This window comes from Abrus precatorius, unplaced genomic scaffold (genome assembly GCF_003935025.1).
Source record: "Abrus precatorius isolate BTA unplaced genomic scaffold, Abrus_2018 Scaffold10, whole genome shotgun sequence".
Taxonomy (NCBI): domain Eukaryota; kingdom Viridiplantae; phylum Streptophyta; class Magnoliopsida; order Fabales; family Fabaceae; genus Abrus; species Abrus precatorius.
The window spans coordinates 10,300,084-10,314,023 of record NW_020874292.1 but is presented as its reverse complement, the minus strand read 5'-3'; the positions used below and the strand labels follow the sequence as shown (position 1 = coordinate 10,314,023).

The 13,940-nt window shown below is 32.7% G+C and overlaps 1 protein-coding gene across 1 annotated transcript in view; it reads right to left on the bottom strand.

Annotated features, from left to right (window-relative positions):
• Positions 1-472: 472 nt before the first annotated feature.
• LOC113851297 (serine/threonine-protein kinase ATM) overlaps positions 473-13,940 on the bottom strand; it is a 79,343-nt gene continuing 65,875 nt past the window's right edge. Inside the window, exons 52-77 of the mRNA XM_027481764.1 lie at positions 13,157-13,279; positions 12,846-13,010; positions 12,329-12,427; positions 11,448-11,599; positions 10,865-11,066; positions 10,395-10,442; positions 10,242-10,325; positions 9,935-10,018; positions 9,582-9,662; positions 9,382-9,471; positions 9,240-9,302; positions 8,667-8,807; positions 8,519-8,575; positions 8,320-8,379; positions 6,998-7,092; positions 6,795-6,903; positions 5,921-6,010; positions 5,519-5,598; positions 5,090-5,168; positions 2,840-2,886; positions 2,664-2,763; positions 2,092-2,223; positions 1,875-2,009; positions 1,728-1,793; positions 1,300-1,443; positions 473-929 (exon numbers count right to left, since the gene is read on the bottom strand). Coding sequence (XP_027337565.1) covers positions 852-929; positions 1,300-1,443; positions 1,728-1,793; positions 1,875-2,009; positions 2,092-2,223; positions 2,664-2,763; positions 2,840-2,886; positions 5,090-5,168; positions 5,519-5,598; positions 5,921-6,010; positions 6,795-6,903; positions 6,998-7,092; positions 8,320-8,379; positions 8,519-8,575; positions 8,667-8,807; positions 9,240-9,302; positions 9,382-9,471; positions 9,582-9,662; positions 9,935-10,018; positions 10,242-10,325; positions 10,395-10,442; positions 10,865-11,066; positions 11,448-11,599; positions 12,329-12,427; positions 12,846-13,010; positions 13,157-13,279 — 2,604 coding nt within the window. The 3' untranslated portion in view covers positions 473-851. The remainder of the gene's footprint in view (positions 930-1,299; positions 1,444-1,727; positions 1,794-1,874; positions 2,010-2,091; positions 2,224-2,663; positions 2,764-2,839; positions 2,887-5,089; positions 5,169-5,518; positions 5,599-5,920; positions 6,011-6,794; positions 6,904-6,997; positions 7,093-8,319; positions 8,380-8,518; positions 8,576-8,666; positions 8,808-9,239; positions 9,303-9,381; positions 9,472-9,581; positions 9,663-9,934; positions 10,019-10,241; positions 10,326-10,394; positions 10,443-10,864; positions 11,067-11,447; positions 11,600-12,328; positions 12,428-12,845; positions 13,011-13,156; positions 13,280-13,940) is intronic.

Genomic DNA, 13,940 nt, shown 5'->3' with positions numbered 1-13,940 from the left:
CTCTGTCTCAGTGCCTTTATCCACAACCAAACATTAATATTATAACAATAAAAAAATAGTAAGATATTTATACTAAGATATTAAAAGATATTTATATTTTTTTTAAATATACCACTAATTCTATTATTAAAATCATTAATCAATGATGATTATTGTTACACATACAAAAGCATAATATACTTTTTTATTTTTCAGAACACCGTAAAATTTATCAAAGAATTTGTTACAATACTCTTTAACTTGAAGAAATATTAAATAATCTAGATTATACTAAGATATTAAAAAATATTTATGTCTTTTTCAAATACACCATTAATTCTATTACTAAAATCAATGATTAAATAGTTGCAAAATTATGAAAACACGTACATCTTTTGAGAGAAGTTTATCTTTAAACAACACATCTACTTGTCCCCTTTTATAATTTTGCCCAATTTTTTTTTTAATGTTGTGAAGAATGACAACGTCTTGGATTGAAAACGAGTAATTTTTTGCTTCATTGTTGTTTACGGGCTTACATAATTCATTGTTCCCCCGAATCCAACCCAGAAGCCGCACCATTAAGGCTTATGCTACGTCAAATTCAAATCCCGCTACCTCACATTCACTTTCAAACACTCTTCCCATCTCTAAGACTTCTGATTATTCATTCCCATAACAACTTCCCTCTCTAACCAAATTCCGTCCTCACAAAGATCGATAAGATCATAAAACGCACCCACAAAAAATTAGTAAATTCAAAATTAGTGATAAAGCCATACAATTCGCGGAAGAAAAGACCAATGAAGAAGATACACGGCGCCTATACAAGATCATTCAGTGTCGAGAAGTACAACGAAAAAGGGTGCTAATTATAACCAAGCTCCCCAACCAGGAAACATTTGGCACAATCGCTCTGGATCAATTGCATCTTGGATGAGTTGTTGCACCTGCAAATGAAGTACCACAATTATATTTTTCATGCGATATTTTGAAAATGTAAATGTAAATTTAAATTTCATTTCATCTTCAAGTCACAGTACAATTTGCCAGTTGGTATTTAAATTGTTGGTAATTGAAGAACTTTATTTTCTAGGACGATGGATGCAATTTGTAAGACAGGCTAAATCCTTCCACCAAACACCACCCATATTGACAAGCTTATGTTCCAAATTCCAATTTTACCATTCTCGCGACTAACAAATGAATAGTATGCAACCCACTTTATCAGCCAAGATATGATAAAGATGAAAAAGGAAAAGAAAAACAACATAATTCTGAAATCGAAATTTGGCAGGGATATGTCAACAAAATAAATACCTGCCCATGGATGCTTCGCATTTCGCCATCTTCATACCCATCTAGCTTCTGCTTGACACGTAGAAGTGCACGTGCAGCATCCTTATTTCCTTGGTAATCATTTTGAGGTTCCTCCCAAGTTGTATCCAAATCATCATCCATTTCCTGTGGAGAAAAGGAGAAAAGTCACACTGAAAGTAACTGGAGCAATGCAAGTCGAACAGATTTACAACCAGACTGGATCAACATCATTGAGAACCGATAAAAGAATATCGACGGTCATTACAGAGGTATTGGTAGAGGCTAGCTGTCCCGTTATATACTTATTTCCACAACTCATGATTAGTACTGATTTCAGCTAGTCACTGAAACAGGGCTTACCCCAAAAACTACTACGAGATTCTGGACATTTATTAAATAAAGAAAATAACATTGAGGGTCTCAAATACCTTTTGACGCTGCAATGCTTTCAGTGGAGATAAAGCCCACTTATAAAGAGGATCATGGATAAAAACCTGTAGAGGACATTCGTGTTATGAAGAAAATATAGAAATGGAAATAATTCGTGGTACAAAAACTGGGGAAAGTATACTTACTTCCACAATTGTCAGCAACGCTTCTTTGTTTGTCCGCATAACAGAGAGTGTTTCTTCGCAACATCTTCGGAAAACCCCCTCTACACCAGTTACACCCATTCCATCAATTATGTCTCTTGTAAGCCTAAATGGAACCTGCCAGCAGTTACAGATGATATCAACAATCCAGATGAAGTATGGAAATGAGTGCATGACTTGAGGACTATCAAAGACATACTCTTTCTGGGGTCTTGAGCATTAAGCCTTGTTCAAAAGCAACACCAAGATCTATATGAACAACCTCTGCAGTGGCCTGATCAATTAAAATGTTCATTGAATGTCGATCTCCTAGGCCAACAATATAACCGACCTGCATATGAATCAACTAATAAATATACTGAGGATTGCGATACATTGATGTAGATGAAATTTTGGTGGCATTTCAGATAATATACATAACATTAAAAGCTATTTTAGAAGGAAACAGAAAAGATACATATTACTTAGTCATGGATTTGAATCACATGGACGGGCAAAATATGAAGGTTTAGTTTAGAAGTCTGCCGTATTCATTCCAACATGGTTACAACATAAAATACAGTGGACTTTGCTTTCAAAGTTGGAATAAAGAAAAATAGAGAACTTTCAAACAGACACAATAGAAAGGTATTTAATTTGAACTAATCTTTGAATTAAGCATTTAATTTTACTTGGACAGGAAGTGAAACTACCTTAAGCAAAATATTAAGAACTGGGATGATCCAATATTGAAAAAAAATAAGCATGCATGGAAAAGTAGAATCCACTTACCATAGAACTAGCAGCAACACTTCGGGTATAAGCAAGTCTTTTTTCAAACCACTCAGCCGGCTGTAAAAATCTCTCCAAGAAAAAGTAATGCATAACAGGCCTGCAGGACAATATGATTAAGCTACAAAGTTGATTATGCATTTTTGTTCTTTAGAAGACAAGCAGACGAAAGAAACCTGAAATTCTTGCAAACTTCCTGGAATGCTTTGCGCTTGTCCCTTTCCTATCAAGAAAACATCACAAGTTGTACCACTATTTGATGATATATCAGAAAATAAAAGGTATAATATACATCAAATAATTTTATTATATATTTATGCTTTGTTAATCTGTATTTTCATATTTTCTTTTGCATTTACTTTCTCCAGGCACAGTGTAATAGTTGAATAAGTAAAACAATTGTAAACCGTATGAAAATGATTCTCACTGGAGGTATTCCTTATAATTCTGACATTATTGAAAATGTCATAAGCACTAAAACATCTTCAAATTCAGCTTATTTTTAAAATAATAACTGATTATTTTTGTCAACTTCTTATAAGAGCTTTTGAAAATAAGCAAATATTTTGCACAATTAATGTCAACCAAATATGTACTAAGAATGGGGTTATGAAACGGCTGTCTCTCCATATATTAATGTAAGTATGCCAGCCTGATCCACTAGTTTTCCCTTAGATCATGACAGATTATCACACTAAAGGTTATCTAACAAATATATAAAAATTTGAAGGTTCAGTTTAACTAACTATACTTCATTTCTTGTGCTCATTAATTTTGAGAGGATATCTCATCTTCCTTTAACATTTGTATTTTTATCTCTTTAAGATTAGTTTTTAGGTTTAATTACTTCAGAGGTTCTTATACAACAACTCTTATTCTACTAGGCAAGGTTCGCAGCATGGGTTGATCAAAAACAACTTTTCAGAAATACTATTTATCATGAGAATTCTTTTATATTTTCCTTCAAAGTTCTTTTCGGCCTTTCTCTACTACTTTTCACAAGGCTAATGAAAACTATGCAATCTACTCTCCTCATTTGTAGCTCAAATGGTCTTCTTTGTACATATCCAAATTACTTTAATTGATTTTCTGTCATCTTCTCTTCAATAGGCATCACTGCAATATCTCTTTGTAGACAATTATTTTTTATCTTGTCCTTTCTCACGTGCCACACATCCATGTTAACATTCTTATTTTTGCTATTCTTATTTTCTTCTCTTGTTGTCTCTTAAAAGGTTGTAGATGATAACTAGTCATGTAGCATTTGGATAAAACTTCCTTTTAAGTTTTGTAGATACTTTTGGTCATAAATGACTCCTAATGTCTTTTTATCATTTTAGTCACTCAACTTGTATTTTGTGTTTAACATCTTCATTAATTTTCTTATCATTATGTAAAATTGATTCTTGATACTTAAATTTAGAAACGTGGCATGATATCATCTCTAATTTTTACCTCCTAATCATTTTTATCTTGTTTCTTGCTAAAATTGCAAACTATATACTTTGTCTTTCTCCTACTCAGGTGAAAATCCTTTGATTTCAGTGTGTCCAAAATTCAAGTTTAGGGTTATCCTTTTCCCTTAATTCCCTAATTAGAATTATGTCATTTGCGAACCATATTTTGTTGGTGCTTGGTGCTTTGGGGCATAGATTCTTCAGATTTTCCTTTCGTTGGTAAGAAAGATATCAATTGATTTCCAAATTAATTCAAAAGCTTTTATTAAAAATTAATTTAACATAATTTTTATTTCTATATCAGATCAAATTAAAATGATTTCAAATGTTAGGTGTTGTCAAACAGAACCTAAAAATATTTGTTTTGTGAATCCAATATTGTGTAAGTACCTAAAGAACGTAAAGCCTCATCAATTTCATTATAAACTAGAATTGTAGCATAATTCACTCACTATATGTTGATGATGATCTCATTAGTCAATTAGTAATTATTTTATGCAACTAGACTGCACAAAAACTTTGTATACTTTCAAAGGAAAGTCAAAATTTCAGAATTTCACAGTATAGAAAAGCAGATGATAATATATATGGAAAATGCTAACATGTTCCCTTAGGGCACTGGTTAAGAAGTGAAAAAAAGAAATATTTTGTTGGAAAATGTAAAAATGCACTCACTCCCCTGGTTTTAAATACATTCTAACATGATTTTCAATAAAAAGCTTACTATTTATCAATTCTTTAAGTAGACTAAGGGCACTGTTTAGCAAGGCCCTATAAATATTTGACATTTTTTATTTTATTGTTAACAATTTTTTTTTCTTCTTTCCCTTCAATTCTTTTTGGATATAAATTCATAGTGCCATCACATTAGAAGACTATGAAACAAGCAATACATTTCAGGACAAATTCAAGAATAGCTTCCTTATGATACTCATGTTGACACAAGTACTTGAAATATTATTTACTTACATTTGTCAAGTGATCTCGGCATTTAAGGAATGACCAATCCCCTATTCCATAGCGACCATGAGCACCTCCATTTCTCATGCTGAAGTTCAAGGAGAACAATTAGATAATAAAACATTCCTGTGCTTTCAGCCAACAACTTAAGCTTTTGAAATATTAGGCTCAGGACGTAGTATCAGTCTCTCCCATCATGGGGTCTAGAGTTAAATCCATGTTGATAAATGCCAAATTTTATCACAAGGTAGGGTAAACAGTGCATTATCCATGCATCAACCCCAAAGGGCTGTTGCTTGAGGAGGGAATATAAAACAATTCATGCACTTTCACCCAACAACTTAAGCTTTTGGGACAATTGATTCATGATAAGGACCAATTACTTCAAAGTTGAACAGAACATGAAAATGTGCATTAAAATATCTCTTCTTTACTGACCTTCCTATAAGATATTCACCAAGAGGAACAGTTCCATTAACCCATTCAAGAACACCGGCACTTGGAGTAAAAGGAACAACCTATTTCATAAAAAGGTAACAATTCTCAACCATTTTAAGAATTTAATCTCTTTCTGCCATAACTTTCTCCATAAAAAGTGATTTAAGATTAGTTGTATTACATGTATAACGTGAACACTAGTATGCTAGGTGCATAGAGCAAATAACTACATAAGTTCATGATGAGCAATTTGTTAAACAAATCAAGAGAGAAAAAGTAAGATAAGAGAGACCAAGAAATCACCCAAAAAATGTCTACTGATAGCTTATTCAGTAGATCACAGTGTTAACATTTACCAGCCAATCACCAGAAGAGACCAAGAACTTGAAAAGGCAGATATACCTTATAGGTCCGTATTCCTAGCCTTCTTTTGCATGTATCTTGACGGTTTCTCAGGAATGTGTTAACTAAACCAAAGAATTGTTCCATTACCTATCAAGAATTCAGCAGGTGAACCATTAAAGTAAACAACACATACATGGCCATATTAAGATCCCATAAGACATGCAGGTTCCCTTGTATATCAAAGGAGTTAACATTTCTTTTGCTATGACTGACATATACTGAAAGGTTGAACTTGGACCAACCACAACAGTCAGCTAGCTAGTTAGATGGATGGTATCAGTTTTCTAAAATAGGATAATCCAAATCAGAATGTAGAATAAGTTGTCAATTTTAGACGGTAATTTATTTGGGTTTAAATAGATTTTGGGTTCCTATAGTTTACCTTGATTTGGGTATTGATCTCTATACTTTAAAATTTGGTTTTTTTCCCTATAATTTTAAAAAATTTGATTATAATCCCTCCTATAAGCAATATGTTAAAACACTTCCCTTCAAAGAGAAAATCATTCAGAGTAATGTCTGGTACACCAAAGGGACCAAAACCTGAACTAAATAAAATTAGAGGGACCAAAACCTAAGTTGAGTGAAAACGATGGAGATCAAAACCAAATTTGTGAAATTAGGGACCAAACACCAAATATTTAAATCACAGGGACCAAAATCAAAATTTAGGTAAATCATTGGGATTAAAAATGAATTTAAACTTTTAATTTTATATTACAATTAACAGAAAAGTAGGCCTATAAAATATATTTTCCACATACTAGCGTTGGATATATTTTTTTCTAAAGATGGAAAAATAAATAATTCAACACAGCTTCAGCAATAGATGCCAAAAAGATTCGAAAGCATAAACTGTTGGAAATTATACAGCATCCTGTCTTAGGTCATCATTTCCAGATTTTGCAAGTTGCCGATATCTGCGACCATCAGAACCCAAGCATTCAACCACTTTTGGAGCATTTATACCATTCATTATCCTGCACATCAAATCAACATAAAGTAGATTGAAGCATTGAATATTGCATGGTAAAATAAATGTCTTTCTGAATGCTATATATGATTGAGACATACATAACTGAATCTGCTAATCCTTTGAAGAAAGGAAAAGTGCCTTCATGATACTGACAACTATGATCAATTGAAATGGTAGCTGTCACCACAGGTACCTGAATGTCACAAAGTTTAAGCATAGGAAACAATAGTTCTAAACAAGGAAGACACCAAAAGTATATAACAGAAGTTTGAGAGAAACTTTAGAAAAGTTTAAGTTAGAAAATCATGATAAAGAGCATATAACAGAAGTTTAATGCACTGAAGAGGTATAAATGATGAAAATGCATGACATTCAATTAGAGCTAAGTAATATAAGAGTGTCACTTGGAAACTTTGAATTTAAGAAAGATTGATGAAAATTTAATGCATGGAAGGGAAAATGAAAATAATAATACACAAGACGTCAAATTGGTATTAAATATAATGAAAATACATGTTAAATAGGTGCAATTAAGAAAATACATAAAAGAAAAATTGATTTTCAACAGTTGAGACTCTGAAAAAGCCAGTGCTGGTGAAGATACTCTTATTGTCAGCCTTCAACAACCAATATGAAGATTTGAAAACTGAGAACAACCAATGAAAGGCTAAGACCACTGAGAAAATCTTTGAAATTGGTGACTGGAGAAAAATGAATAAATTAAGAAATTGAAGAAATAGTCATGATGAAAATGTGAGATTAATTAGTATGAAATAATAGTTTCACCAAGAATGGGGTGGAAGAAAAATCAATGGAAGTTTTAACGGTTGAGATAAATGAAAGTTAAACTAGTATATATTTTAATAATTCTCCAGAATATTATACATGTTTCAATGTTCATACGTTTTTTTATACATGTTTATACTTTGGTAATGAGGTGTATACGCTTTCTACAACACAATTGAAGTCAACTAAATTATTGTCACAATATTTCTATTCTATTTCATATATGTTTTAACCATATACTTTTTATAAGAGAATTAGAATTTTGATTCTTTTGTGTTAACAGACAATAAAGATCCCAACAATAACATGATATAAATAAAGAATTATCACATCAAAATTTTAAAAAGTGATAATTGCATGCTTTAGTGTGAACATTACATATCATTTTTAATAATTGTATATGCACCTCAAATGTGCACTGTTTATGACAAAACACATCCATAATCAGTTGTAGAAGAACCATTAGAATGTTACCCATACTAGAAAATGTTACTGGATATATCACCATTTTAAGCAGAAAAATAGCTATTAACTTTTCACATTGAAAGTCCCCAAAAGTTGTCTCCAAAACCACTATTCAATTATTTGCATCAACCTAAAAGCTTAGTCATCACAAGTTTAGCAAGCCACTTACAAGTTCTAGCACAGGGAGATTGCGTAAGTCCCTCGGTAGTGTCACCTTTTTATTGGTATCCTGCATAAATAATTCAATCAGAAGGCGGTGAAAATGAAAATGTTACAGATTACTTGGCAAGCCAATGATAGAAATTAATCTTCAAATAAATTCACGGTGACAAGAAAAAATGGATATGAAATATATAAAAATGTGTCACCTCTCTCTTTGTTTCCATCTCAGCAAGTTTGATATAAATCTCCACCATTTGTTTCATCTACATGTGCATAAAACAAAAAGTTTGAAGTTAATAGATTGATAATTTGAACTAACAGAGAAGAAAATAAAAAAATAGAGAGTGATGGTACTTGTTGTATAATAGCTCCATGATATGATGACAACTCATTTAGAAGGTTTTCTGCTGCAAGCTTTTTGTCCATATCAACCACAAATGAACTTCTACTACGCTGTTTATCCTTGATACGGTCACCGTTTGCCAGAGCTAGAAGCTAAATAGAAAACATATTGAGCATATATTTCATTGACAATTAATGTTAGAAGCAATGCTTAAAACAGATATGTTGAGATATTAGCTGTATAGTTGCCTATTATTTTGGTTTATGATTTAGTTACCATAAATAGCTTGATTCAAATCCCTAAACTTTAGGATTGAGATTGTCTGTTTTGTTGTATATAAATATTATACAAACTACTCAGAAATACATGAAAAGTATTACTATCATTCAACTTTAAGTACATCCATAAATTGAAAAGAAAAAATTTTCACATTGGAAAAAAATATGACCTGGCAGAATAAGCTTGGTTTATGTTTTCCCTTGACCACAATGTAGAGTCACAATTTTTTTTTTTAAATAAAATAAAAAAGGATCAAATTGGCATGCAAAACAATTGCCTGCTAGCAGATAAAAGCTACCACCTACTTGAAGTATTGTATGGTATGGGTGATCAATGGCCATCTTCTTCACAAGAGAAACCAATGCATACTGCATCATCAATGTTTATATTAAATAAGGAAGGATAAATGAAAAAAGTTCATGCATATAATGTTGTTCAAGTCAGAACCTGGAAATTGAGATGTCCCTGACCATCCTTTGAGCTACCCATTCTAGAGGCAATTTGGTATACTAAAGGTATAAATTTGAAAGATTGAACCTACAAGCACATTGAAATGCAGTCAACATCAAACCGCACAAAAACAATCTCATAGAAGGGGAAAAACCTTACAAATCAGACTGATAGAATGCCAATGCTTTACTATGTACCTCATTGATTGTGCTAAGCATGCTATTTACAACATCTTTTCGTGAAGAAAGGCTGAACCACAAGGAAACAATTCGAAACACCTGAAAGCAATTAAACTTGTGAACAGAAATTGTGCTACCAGGCAATACAAAATTGTCCACATAGTGTATAACCCTGAATATATTGGGAATGGATCCTCAAATGTTCAAATTTCACATGACCTTGCCATGTAAAATTTGTTTCAATCTCCAGAGACATTTAATGGGTAAACCCTATCAAAATTTGTTAATATGATAAGGTCAGGTGAACTTTAACATGTGAGGATCCATTCCCCAATTTGTTAATCATGAAGAAAACTAAGAGCAATCCATACCAATCTCACATCATACTTGTCGCCTATCACTAAACATCGTTTATATCCCTCCAATGCCAAGCTAAGAAAATTGTCCCGATCATCCTGAATTTTTGAGAAGCATGGAAAAAGACTTGTATTACCAAATATTATACATACAGGGTTGGGATAAGAGTAAGGAAAAGTGGAGTTTATTTATCAATTTGTAACAATTAAATATATTCAACAGAAAATGCAGGGTTTAATATAATATAGTTATCAAACCTTGTGATTTAGATGCACACACAATCACATAAAAATTCCTTCCTAACCAATCAAACAAAAATACCTGTAATTTCTGGGCTTCTTCCTTGTCCATTGCTACTTGCTTTTGCAGTTCGTGAATTTTCGAGGTGTAGTCAGTTTTCTCCCCCTAAATTATGCAGTATGAGTTAGAGCATCAGAGAATGAAGCAATAGAAAATAAAAAAATCTGTAATTACCTTTGTTGAACTCCTTAACCTTTTTATGAGTGCTTCCAATTCTACTCTCTGCAGAATGAACATCATGACCATAAACAATAGCATTTAAACACGAGTATTAAACATGACCATGAACAAAAAGCTGTCAGAAACATGCCAAAAAAAATGTATGGAGGAGATCAGAAACTGAAGAAAAAGAATGTAGAATCAAATGCCAACTTGAGAATTAATTTTGCAAATTTCTTGAAGCCATACAATTTATATTTACACCATTACATATTTGAACCCCTATATTTCAGGGATAGATGAACAATATACAGCAAGTATCCAAAATTTCCATTCAGGGACATACAAACACAAGCAATGAGATCAAAGAATACAAGGAAATAATGAAAATTGTATATAAGGAACCCTAAACAAACATCACAATACAATTCCTATTATCTTTTGATTTCTCTCAGTCCATTTATTTTAATAAGTCAGTCAGGTACCTTATGCTTTCTTAAACGCATTGCTGCCTGCCACTCATTAGAGTTAAGTCTTTCTTCATGGCTCCTAAATATAGCATCAGCATAATGTGCAAGATGGAAATTAGTCTGACACTTTCTTTCAATGGACTTTTTATCTGGGGCGTTCACATCCTCAGCAATAGAGACTGCAGGTTTCAAATACTTCTCCAAAATTGTTCTTGAGCTGCAATTTTACAACAAAACAAGGGGAAAATAAGAGCTGAATCAGGCATAAAAAGAGATTACTCCCTCCGGTCCTTTTCATAAGGCACCTTCAACTAAATTACACAAACTAATAAACATAGTTAAAGATAGTTGATTTTCTTGATTTTTAGAAATTATTATATCATGACAATTTTACCCTCATGTAATACCATTGTACATAATCCCACTATAAATATTTACCCTTGTTAATTTTAAATTTATGTTTCCACCAACTCCATTTATTAAGGGCAAATGGAAAAAGCATAGTAAATGCTTCATAGAACTATGTAGTGTCTTATTAAAAAGACCAGAGGGAGTATATTATTAAACCATTACACAGAATTAAGTTTTGTCCAATAACTTGCTAGATCTGGTTTCTGCCAGCCACTTCCCAATTAACCGATGTACATCTGAAGCCTCCTCATTAGATTGATAATTTTGCGTTATATACATTGCAAGGTTGATAGCCATCACATTTTGACCTTGAGCACGGAAAAGCTTTGCTTCTTCAAGCTGTAATCCAGAAGGTACATAACTTATATTATACTAGGCAAGGTTGATAACAATATACAATTATTACAAACAAGCATACACTAATGCCGTTGCCAATCCATATGCCATTTCCAAACTACAAAAATTTGCTACTTTTATAATATTTAACACATTGCAATGGACAATAAGTCACTCTCACCAAGCCAATTGGGTCTTATGAAGCACATAGAATAAGAATAAGTTTGAAAAGAAAATTTTCAGGGGGGAATGTAATATTTTAGAAGATTTAAAATGCCTATCCAAAAAGATTTCTTGTTTTGATATATACAAGAATTTAAAAATATATGCAGCATTTTATGAATGATTTTGTTATCAAAACGGAATTTGACAACAGCATCAAGAGGCAGCATCTGTGAAATCCTCTCAACTCTTCCTCAAGCATGCATTCATGACATGCCTTCCCTGCTTCTTCAATTCTGTCTCTATATACCACATTTTCCTGTCTTTATGTTACTCAATCCAAACACAGCCTAATGGTTTAAGGAAAAAAAAATGTGTTTTGCTGGTCATGCTTGATATAATAATTCAAATTTGCCTTCATTTGCAGATGAAGTGTGGTTCATTGAATTTTTCTCTAGTCTAGGGCAAAAACACAAAATCACTATCCTGAAAAATGATCTTAAGGAAAGTATCAAACACTGTCCATTTCCAGATATGAACAGATACAAAGATTGAAGCAGTCCCCCTTACCCTTCCAAGCCAATATAAGGATGAGCATTGCCCTTTGGTTTCAACAGAAAGGAGTTTAAACTCATGCAAAGCAGCAGCTGCTTGAGAGAACCTACATCCCTGTAAAATTGAGAATAGCATATAAGAAAAATAAAATTGAATCATGGCTTGAAAGTCATTATCAAGGACTAACTGATAACACATTATGTTGTGCTATTTATTGCAACATAACCTCTTAACACAAAAGCCCTCAAGCTCCAAGTGTGAACAAATAATGCACAGTACTTTGTGCGTTAAGATTAACGTGAATTAGAGAGGGAGTGGCAAGGATTGAATTCCTTACCACTTGGTCAAAGAGGTTCAAAACTTATAACACCTTGCTAAGTACCAAATCAAAAAGCTCAAGTAGTTAGACATAAGGAGTGTTTTTTCTCTTTTTCCTTTTGTCACTAACAATAATGATATATCTTATTAGGACTGCTGAAGGAGTTGCAACATACAGTATCTATAATTCAAAAGCATAGCAATGATATTATACCTTACGAAGTGTGGTGGCAGATTGCAGAAGATTTTGCAGCATACTATCTCTACAACTTAAAATTTGAAGTAGAACTCGTCGAAATGCTATAAATGGTTCCAGCAAATTCATATGCAACTGTGTTCGTTGCAAAATTGAGCACCAGTCCATATCTAGCCACGACAACTAGTTGATGATAAAAATTGCAAGGCATCAAAATCTATGAAAAGACAGTCTGAAGGATTGACTAATCACTGTCTGAATTTTAAAATATATTTTACATAGTGAAAAAGAAAAGTTTCTGCCATGAAGGGCCCAGATACACTAAACACCTGTTCAATGGAAGAAACCACAGGCTCAATAGACACATTTTGCTTCAGCAGACAGAACTTTGTGCTACTTGCCTGACAAGTTCTCCAGCGTAAATCCCAAGCCATGCCAAGATGATAAAGCATCTGTTGAAATGATTATAATATGAAGGATAAAAGGAAACGATTTAACAAATATATTTGATCAAATAAATATATAAGAAGCCAAACAGGATCTGATGTACATAAGAATCAGGAATTTATTTTTTCCAACATAAAGTATAATACATGATTTCCCTAATGGACAGCTGCAACAGTATTTTTTTCTTTTTAAGATTTGTGGGTGATTATAATTACAGAATTATAGGCATAGATTTGTAATTCTATTCCTTTTAAATACCCCTGTTGCAATTATTCTTAGAGAAGTGAAAATAAGAATCACTTTTCTGCATTGCATCAAAGCTTGATGTGAACCATCTCAGCAGAAAACTGTGTTGATCATATCATGCAGAGCGACAAAGCAGAAGTTGCGACCAAGTCAGAAATCAGAGCTCACCTCAGCGCAAGTTTGATTGAGGGGTAGATTCTCCCCATTACAGACCATAAACTAAATAAAGTAAATAGCCAAAACTTCACTTTGTGGGCACGATTGGTGCAACTTTTTCTTCAGGGAAAAGGGAGGGAAGGGCACATTACGAGTGATACCAAGCAGCCTGAAAAAGGCAACCCAAACCTGCAGAACTTGTATCTGAAGGTCTAATTAAATCTATACCTTTAGTAAAGCAATGCAGCAAATATTTAAGACCAG